The 10,083-nt window shown below is 38.7% G+C and overlaps 1 protein-coding gene across 2 annotated transcripts; it reads left to right on the top strand.

Moving 5' to 3' along the window:
- Nucleotides 311-9,463, top strand: LOC18789916 (protein NETWORKED 1B). Of its 2 annotated transcripts, none has more exons than XM_020556023.1 (5): nucleotides 311-618; nucleotides 720-768; nucleotides 1,306-1,578; nucleotides 2,821-7,457; nucleotides 7,969-9,463. In XM_020556023.1, exons 3-5 carry the CDS (start codon nucleotides 1,476-1,478, stop codon nucleotides 9,190-9,192), a joined length of 5,964 nt encoding a protein of 1,987 aa, XP_020411612.1. In that variant the 5' UTR covers nucleotides 311-618; nucleotides 720-768; nucleotides 1,306-1,475; the 3' UTR covers nucleotides 9,193-9,463. The 2 variants fall into 2 exon arrangements, with proteins under 2 accessions (XP_020411612.1, XP_020411613.1); XM_020556024.1 differs by having other exon boundaries at nucleotides 320-623.

Genomic DNA, 10,083 nt, shown 5'->3' on the forward strand with positions numbered 1-10,083 from the left:
TTCTCCTCCCTCCATATCCACACACCGAAAAGTGAAAAATGATGACAAAAGTGGGCAAAATTTTCAAAAGTAACGACAAACGACAGCACAACTCTCAGAATATTATTACTTAAAATGTCAATGGATTTTTCAATTCACAATAGTTTCCAAGATTAAGAAAACTTACAAAATGAGTTTATATATATATTATTTTTGTTGCTGGGAAAATTACAAAATGTGTTACGTTTTTTACTTCCTCATTCTCTTTCTTGCCTTTATAGTTCATGAGTCATCAAATAGTGACAGTTCCAAATCTGTCAAATATACTACACAAAACCCAATAAAGAGAGAAGAGTAGTGCGAGTCTCCTGTTTGAGGAGAAAACAGAGTAAATAGAGAGAAAATGGGGTGAAACTGTAATGTATGCAGCTGGAGTTTTCCAATCATAGCTGCTGATCAGAACCCCATTTCCAGTTTTTCATTCCCTTGGCATGTACTTGATCCAAACGGAGCAGAAAGAATCAGTCTTTTCAGTCTCTATTGAAACTCAGTTGCTTTACGTGTGAAAGCTGTTGTGTGTACCCTTGAATGGTAGCTTTGCATTGTCTACCAGAACCCACCACTGAAATCATTCATTGAGTAAGGTTTTAATCTTATGGTTCATAAAGGATTAGCTTTTGCAGTTTTTATGAAGACCCATCTGCTCAAAACTAATGCATTTATGTTTCTTTGATTTGTAGGTTCACTTGTTGATTGGAAATCCAGCACCGGCTGTCACTCAGTCTTCTGGTAAGTTCCTGATCTTATGTTTAATAAAAGAGTCGATCTTTTTTTTTTTCTTCTGTATTTTTGAAATCCATTTGCAAAATAAAAAGCTCATCTTTGAGTGGTATGTTCGCTTGCCCATGAACTCCTTCCTGTATTTGATCATTGTGTTGCTTTTTTGTTTTAGTAGTTCAAGTAATGCCTCTCATTTTGCGAAGTGTTGATTAGGTGAAAAAGCTCCTTTATTCTGAGTTTTCTTGGGGTCAACTTCTGGATCACCTAGTTTTTGTATTTTCCAATTTGTAGCACTTATATGAATTTTGATTTCTCATATATCAAAGACAACCTCAGTTTGCCACAGTGTTTGTTTTTTTCTTGATGTCCTCTTGCTTATTTTCTTCCCTTGGATCAATTGCATCAGTCTAATAGAGCAGGCAATCTGCAATTTTCTATCATTGGTTTTGTCTTGATAACTTCTTGCTGGTAGAACTTTATGCCATTCCGACGATCTCTTCAAAGTTTTCTTGCACTTACATTTTCTTTGGTGATTTTGGTGTCCAGGCAGGAGTGAGATATATAGAACTGTAAAGCCTCCTTTGGAATATTGAGCGGTGGAAGCTCATTGAGCTGATAATCTGGCCTGGATCCATTATCTGGGGGTTTATTACTGGTACAAGGATCAGGCCTTTCCCAAGTCAAAACCAGTTCTGTTGTTGTGCTGCGCTGGAGTCATGGCAACCCTGTTACATTCCGAGTCCAGACGCTTATATTCTTGGTGGTGGGACAGTCATATTAGCCCAAAAAATTCAAAATGGCTTCAGGAAAATCTTACAGGTCTTGATATTTTCCTTGCATTTATTTGGTACCATACTAATTACCTGATAGAAACTTCCAATTGTTTCTATCTCACTGTGTATTAGGAACTTTATTTAGTAGGGTTTGGATTGAAATCAATTTTATTCAGATGCATATATAAACTCTGCACTAATTATATAGCCGCTAATCACATATGATGGCAAGTCATAACAACAAGACATAGCATTTTAGTAGTGATGCATGGACACTAACATAAAGATCTTATGTAAAATATGCCTGTACTGTTTTCAAATGAATAGGAAAGGAGAGACGGGACAGAGACAAAAGAGATGTGACAGTGGAGGGGGGAGAATAGATAGAACTAACACTAACTGCTGAAAACCATTTATGATTATCTTCAATTTTTATTTTATAAACCATTCTATACGTGGCCAGCTGTGTTCACACGCCTGGTTAGGATATGTTTGGCCAACGTAGGCGATATGCCTGTGTATAATTTTTTCATGGCTTGTCACTTTTCTGTCAAACTACCATCAAGATCATCCACTTTAATTTGAACATGAAACTAGATTGTGTTCAGCTAAACCAAAAATGAATGGAAACAAGATATGGTGGATCTCAAGTTTTGTGATGTATGATGTTAGGATGATACAATGTCAAGTATATGCAATATGTTTTAAAAGGAATTTTCAGGTCATAGTAGATAAGGAATATTTAAAAAAAATATTACATATCTGAACTACAAACACTAGTTTGGTCACCCTTAAAGGCTTCACCTCTGGACCTTGATCATTTTTTTATGTTCTATGCATGCTGCTGTGTATATTCCAAATCAGAGGGGTCTTTCTGATGAATGTGTTTTCGTGTGTGAAGAAGTCTAAAAAAGAAGCAATACAAATATCTTTTCATTTTCATTGTAGGAATGGGAAATGTGTCGGCTTTAGAAGTACAAGAAATTAATGGTCCAAGCATGAATTGAACCATCTAAAATGGTGTCAGAAACATAAGAATGATAACGTGCAGTTCATATTTGCTACTCATTAAAGAGTTGTATCAATCCAAATTCTTGCTAGAAAGTTGCTCTCAACCTGGAATTCCTTGAAATTTTAAAGAGATTGTATAGTTGCTTAATCAAATAATACTTGTCTGTTGGATTTCGTTTTATCTCCTCAGCATGTGCACTCAAGCATGTTTTTGCATATGGATGTCTTCGGAATTTTCTGGCTACATTCTTAATCAACCCTAAATGTTTTTATGCAGACATGGATGCCAAAGTCAAAGCAATGATCAAGCTCATTGAAGAAGATGCAGATTCTTTTGCAAGGAGGGCAGAAATGTACTACAAAAAACGCCCAGAGCTCATGAAACTGGTTGAGGAATTCTATCGAGCTTATCGTGCGTTAGCAGAGAGGTACGATCATGCAACTGTGGAGCTGCGCCAGGCTCATCGAACCATGGCAGAAGCGTTTCCCAACCAAGTACCTTATGTATTGGCAGATGAATCACCCTCAGGCTCTTCTGGCCCAGACGTTGAACCTCATACACCAGAAATTCCACATCCAGTTCGTGCCTTATTTGACGCAGATGACTTGCATAAGGATGCACTGGGACTCACATCAACTAACTTACAAGCTTTGAAAAGGAATGGTTCAGTAGACTCTGAATCAGGAATAAGCAAAAGAGGTCTGAAACAGGTCAATGAGATGTTCAATCCAGGAGAAGTGCCAAATAATTTAAAGGTTGCAGAGGGAAGGATGAGAGAAGGCTTAAGTTTCCAAGAAGCAGAAGAGAGCAAACAAAAGTTGCAAAGTGGGTACTCTCAGTTAACAAGTGAGAACCAGAGTCTCAAGACCCAGGTTCTTTCTCAATCTGAGCGTGCTGCAAAAGCTGAAACTGAAGTTCAAACCTTAAAGAAAACTCTAGATGAGATACAAGCTGAAAAAGACACAGTCCTTCTTCAGTACGAGCAGAGTTTGGAGAAGTTATCTAAACTGGGGAGAGAACTAAATGATGCACAAATGGCTGTTGGAGGGCTCGATGAACGAGCGAGCAAAGCTGATATTGAAACTACAATATTGAAGGAAACCCTTGTGGAATTAGAAGCAGAGAGGGATGCTGGTCTTCTTCAGTACAATCGTTGTTTGGAAAGGATATCTAGCCTGGAGAGCATGTTATCTTTTGCCCAAAGGGACGCAAAAGGACTTAATGAGCGAGCTATTAAAGCAGAAACTGAAGCTCAAATTCTCAAGCAAGAACTTTCTAAACTAGAGGCTGAAAAGGAAGGTTTTTTTCTTCAGTACAAGCAATGTCTTGAGCAGATATCTGTTCTGGAGACTAAAATCTCAGTTTCTGAGGAAAATTCCCGAATGCTTAATGAACAAATTGAAAGAGCTGAAGGTGAAATCAAATCTCTGAAGGAATCTCTGGCTATACTGAAGGAAGAGAAAGAAGCTGCGGCTCTTCAATACAAGCAGTGCATGGATACAATTTCTAAGATGGAAAGTGAAATTTCTCATGCTCAAGCAGATGCTGAACGACTGAAAAGCGAAATTTTGACAGGGGCAGCAAACTTAAAGAGTGCCGAAGAACAATGTGTTCTCTTGGAGAGATCAAATCAGTCTCTGCGGTTAGAGGCGGACGGTCTGCTGAAGAAGATTACAAGTAAAGATCAAGAACTTTCAGAGAAGAATGAAGAGATGGAGAAATTTCAGATTCTGATGCAGGAGGAGCACTTGCGGTTTGTGCAAGCTGAAGCCACTCTCCAAGCTTTACAGAAGTTGCACTCCCAATCCCAAGAGTCTCAGAAAGCTTTAGCACTGGAGTTCAAAAATGGCCTTCAAATGTTGAAGGACTTGGAGATACGCAAACAAGGTATGGAGGATGATATCCAGCAGGTTAAGGAGGAAAATAAGAGCTTAAGTGAATTGAATTTTTCTTGCACTATCTCGATAAAGAATCTGCAAGATGAAATCTTTAACATCAAAGAGATGAAAGAGAAACTTGAACAGGAGGTTGCGCTAAAATCAGACCAAAGCAATGCCCTCCAGCAGCATATATTCGACTTGGAGGAGGAAATTAAGGGATTGAACAAAAGATACCGGGCTATGGCGGAGCAGGTGGAATCAGCAGGTTTAAATCCTGAATGCTTTGAGTCATCTGTGAAAGACTTGCAAAATGAAAAAGCAAAGCTGAAGGATATCTGCACAAGGGACAGAGAAGAGAGAGAACTTCTTTATGAGAAATTGAAGGATATGGGTAAACTTTCAAAGGAGAATGCCGTTCTGGAGAGCTCGCTGTTGGGGTTGAATGGTGAGTTGGAGGGTTTGAGAGAGAAGGTCAAAGAATTGCAGGAGTCTTGCCAGTTTCTCCAGGGAGAAAAATCCATTCTTGTTGCTGAGAAAGCTATCCTGCTTTCTCAGTTACAAATTATCACTCAGAATATGCAGAAGCTTTTTGAGAAGAACACCTTGTTGGAAAATTCCCTCTCTGGTGCAAATATTGAGCTTGAACGGTTGAGAGCAAGATCAAAGAGCTTGGAAGAGTTGTGCCAGTTACTCAATAATGAGAAGTGCAATCTTCTTAATGAGAGAGGCACCCTTGTATTTCAGTTAAAAGATGTTGAACAGAGACTGCGAAACCTGGAAAAGCGGTTTTCAAAATTAGAGAAAAAATATTCAAAGCTGGAGAAGGAGAAAGGCTCCACACTTAATGTTGTAGAGGAACTATGGGGTTCCCTTCATGCAGAAAAACGAGAGCGTGCAAGTTATATACGGTCAAGTGAGGCTCGGTTAGCAGGTTTGGAAAACAATTTCCATGTCATGCAGGAAGAAAGAAGGCTGGGAAAGAAAGAATTTGAAGAAGAACTAGATAGAGCTCTAAATGCCCAGATTGAGATCTTTGTCCTTCAGAAGTTTATAGAAGATCTGGAAGAGAAGAATTTTTCATTATTAATTGAGAGTCAGAGACACGTTGAGGCATCCAAATTTTCTGATAAGCTGATCGCAGAATTGGAGAATGAAAATCTTGAGTTACAGGTGGAAGAAGAATTCTTGGTGGGAGAAATCGAAAAGTTAAGGCTGGGAATTCGTCAAGTGTTCAGGGCTCTTCAAACTGAACCAGATAGCCATGAAAATAAGAGTGGACAAGACCAAATACCTGTGCTGCACATTTTGAATACCATTAAGGACTTGAAAACTTCTTTGTTTAGGAGCAAGGATGGGGAACAACAGTTACTGGTTGAGAAGTCAGTGCTCTTAACTTTACTTGAGCAGATGAGATTAGAGGGTGCAGAGATAGAATTAGCAAAACAACTCTTCGAGCAGGAGTATGAGATTATGGTAGACCGTTGTTCTACGCTACAAAAAGAGAAGCATGAGCTTCTAGAGATGACGAGGCAGCTGAGGTTGGAAGTGACCAAGAAAGAGCACAAGGAGGAAACATTAGAGGCTCAATTGCAAACGCTTCAAGCTAAGCTGGAAAATTTTCAGGATGCTTATGTGGTTTTGCACAAAGAGAACTCCAAGGTGCTTGAAGAGAGAAGATCTTTGCTTAAGAAAGTTTTGGACCTGGAAGAGGGAAAGCAAATGCTTGAAGAGGAGAATAGTGTTAATTTCCATGAAGCACTAGCTTTCAGCAACCTCTCTTTGGTTTTAGAGAGCTTCACAATTGAAAAAGCTGGGGAACTAAAAGCACTTGCTGAAGATCTCAACACCCTCTTTGTAATTAACAATGACCTCAAAGAGGCTGTTGGAATATTGGAGGAGAATTTAGTGATGAAAGAAGTAGAAAATCTACATCTGAATGACACGGTCCAATTGTTGGACAAGGAACTGAGTGAAGCCAATGACTTAAATGGTCAACTAAGCCATCAAATTGCAGTTGGAAAGGATTATCTGAAACAGAAAACCATGAAGCTCTCAGAGGCAGAAGAGAAGCTTGAAAAGACAGAGGAATTGAATCTGCAATTATGTAGAACATTTCAGGAACTGAAGATGGAATATGAAGAATCAAAAATTGTGAGAGAAAATTGTGAGAAGCAGATTCTTGAACTATCTGAAGGTAGCACAAATCAGAAAAAGGAAATCGTTGGCCTTCGTGAAGCGAATGAAATTCTGGAGAATGAAATCTTGTGTAAAGCAATTGAAAAAGAAATAGAAAATCTACATCTGAATGAGACAGTCCAATTGTTGGACAAGGATCTTTGTGAAGCCAAGGACTCAAAAGCTCAGCTAAGCCATCAAATATTAGCTGGAATGAATTCTCTGAAACAGAAAACCATGGAGCTCTCAGAAGTTGAAGAGAAGCTTAGAAAGACAGGGGACTTGAATGAGGAATTGTGCAGAACCGTTCAGGAACTGAGGATGGAAAATGAAGATTCAAAACTAATGAGAGAAAATTGTGAGAAGCAGATTCTAGAACTATCGAAAGATAACTCAAATCAGAAAAATGAAATTGATAGCCTTCACAAAGCAAATGGAACTCTGGAGATTGAAGTGGGCATCTTAAGTGAAGTAATTGAAGAACATAGAATTAGAGAAGAGAATTTGAATTCAGAGCTGCAAGAAAGAAGCAATGACTTTGAACTCTGGGAGGCTGAGGCTGCAGCATTCTATTTTGATTTTCAAGTTTCTGCTGTCCGTGAAGTTTTTCTTGAAAATAAAGTTAATGAGCTTTCTCAAGTTTGTGACAGTCTTAAAGATGAAAGTGCTACAAAAGGTGTGGAGCTTGAACAAATGAAAGAAAGAGTTGGCTCCTTGGAAGGTGAAATTGGAGGACTGATGGCCCAGCTGTCTGCATATGTTCCTGTTGTAGCCTCGTTGAGAGAGAATGTAGCATCTCTTCAGCACAATGCCGTTCTTAGAACAAAGCTTCTTGTGGAAAGCAATCAACAATATAAGGTAATATTTTCCCCCATTTGAGAAACATTAATGATCATGATGATTCAGAAGTTACAATCTGAGCTAGGTAGTTGCTCCATTTTTGGTTTTGACAGCTTGAACCCAAATTAATTGGCTTCAATTTCAAGGGAACCTTCAAGAACATAGAAGTGTATCTGTTTAGTGTGTGTTTTTGGCCAATTGGCATGGAGGAAATCTGTATCTAACTGCTATCTTAAGTTCACATGAAATTCCAGTTAGGTCTGAGAGTCCTGTTTATATTAAACTTAAAACATTCTTGTTCTGGTGAAGGCCTTCGCAACAGAAACGTATTTGAGAAAACTAGTCTGCAAGTTGTCTTGAAGTCTTGATTTTCTCGACTGTGACATGTAGTTTTTGCATGCATAATTTTAGTCTTAGTGCTAAAACCTAATACTTAATTAACATGCTTGTGTCTGATTGCACCACTCTGACCATCGCCATTGCTAGCTGCTGCTCTTCTTCTATCTTCTAATTAGCTTTTTGCTTCTAGGATATTGAACCACAAAATTATCTACATCAAAAGAGCTGTCAGGATTTCAGAGAAGATCCAAGCACATTGGTACCAGACGGAATTTCAGAATTGGAAAAAATGCAGACTATGATCAGAGAAGTTGAAAAGATGTTTGTGGAAGAAGCAGAGAGGCTTGCAATTGAAGCAGTTGAAAAGGCAATGGTGGAAGAAATGGAAAGGCTTGCAACTCAGGAAAGTACAAAAAACACCAACATCAAAGTGGAGGTTTCTGTGGAGATCGAAGATCTAAAATCAAAAGGTACCTCTCTTCAAGGAAAAGGCAGTAAAAGTGAAGAGCTGAAACTTGAAAATGAGTTTACTGATGAAAATCTCAAGTTGCAGAAGATGAAATCTGATAGTGGGACTTCGATGAAAGATATTCCGCTTGATCATGTTTCAGATTGTTCATTTTATGGAAGAAGCAGGAGAGATAATGGTGGGGCAGATGATCAAATGCTTGAGTTATGGGAAACTGCCGAACAACACTGCCGTCAGGATCCAGTGACCAGTGAGATAGAAAATCAGGCATCTGCACCAAGGGAAGATGTGGCTTACCATCGGTTTGCAGATTCGCAGAAGATCATTCAAAATTCTTCTTCGGAAGTTCAGGTTGAGAAGGAGTTGGGCATTGACAAGCTGGAGGTGTCCCTTGATATTCAAGAGCCAAGTCGTGAAGGCAAGAAGGAAAAGATATTGGAGAGACTTGCTTCTGATGCTCAGAAACTGATAAGTCTGCAAACAATTGCTCAAGATTTGAATAAGAAGATGGAGACAAACAAGAAGGGTAGAAAGGCAAATGGCACTGAATATGAAACAGTCAAGACACACTTGCATGAAGTTGAGGAGGCAGTTGTGCAGCTAGCAGAAATTAATGATCAATTGAAAAAGAATATCGAAGAGTCTCCGTTGAACGAGCAGACGTCCATGGAGTTGGAGGAGGCTGGAAATGTCCGGAGAGAGAGAATACTCGAACAGGCAAGTAAAGGGTCTGAGAAGATTGGAAGGTTGCAGTTTGAGTTACAGAACATTCACTATATTTTGCTGAAATTGGAGGATGAAAACAAAAACAAAGGGAGGAATGGATTTTACGTAAGTAGAACAGGTGTTCTCCTGAAGGATTTTATTTACAGTGGCAGAAGTAGTGAGAGGCGCAAGAAGGCTCGTGTGTGTGGGTGTATGAGACCCTCCACAAATGGAGACTGAGGAAGTAACCACTTTAGAGGGAAGCATATTTTATTTGCTTTTAAGTTTTCATTCCATGAAATGGTCCTAATATTATTACCTTAATCGAATCATTTCTTGGATTAGTTGGTGAAAACTGAACTGTATTAGCTCAGATTCTCTGTAAGATTTAGGCTTGATCTAATCAAAATAAGATGCTTCCTTCTGCTTTTCATCTCATAATAAACTGTACAAACTACCTCATTTTTATTGGAGAAACTCAAAATAATACAAGCTTCTTTTTTTTCTTCAATTCAAATGTTTTCCAATAAGATGGGAAATGGATAGAGTTGAATATTAACCGGATTTTTAACCAAGACCTTCTTGGATGTGGTATAACATCTGAAGCAGGAATTTAATGGATGTAATGCTTAGTGAGCCTCAATTTCAGATTTCTATACATATCTTTTTTACCAAATTATTATTATTATTTTTTATAGTGGTGATTCTGTTGGCATAATTCAATTCAACCGATCATATATTGACAAGTTGGCAACGACAATCAGGGAGAGACAAATGCTCTGAACTCTTTGAAACAACACTTTATTTATAAAGAGTAACATTATTAACCCGAAGTACTCACCTCACCTACCCACCTATCCACTCTAAAATATTAGAGAAACCCATCTGCCAAAGTTTACAAAATATCACCATTGCCTCGCCCAGTGAGCCCACCCTCATTGCATCCAAGTTTGAATCCGAATCCTCTTAAAATTAATTAGATTAATTTAAAATGAATTAGACCATCATTTGTATTTTAAATTAGACCATCATTGATATGAAAGTAATGCCCATTGCCCCTCGAGTTGGGAGCTACCTTAGGCCTTAGAGCAGTTCCATCGGTTAGGCTTAGGGCAAGGGCGGCAAAGCCCA

Source organism: Prunus persica, chromosome G1, assembly GCF_000346465.2.
Source record: "Prunus persica cultivar Lovell chromosome G1, Prunus_persica_NCBIv2, whole genome shotgun sequence".
Taxonomy (NCBI): Eukaryota; Viridiplantae; Streptophyta; class Magnoliopsida; order Rosales; family Rosaceae; genus Prunus; species Prunus persica.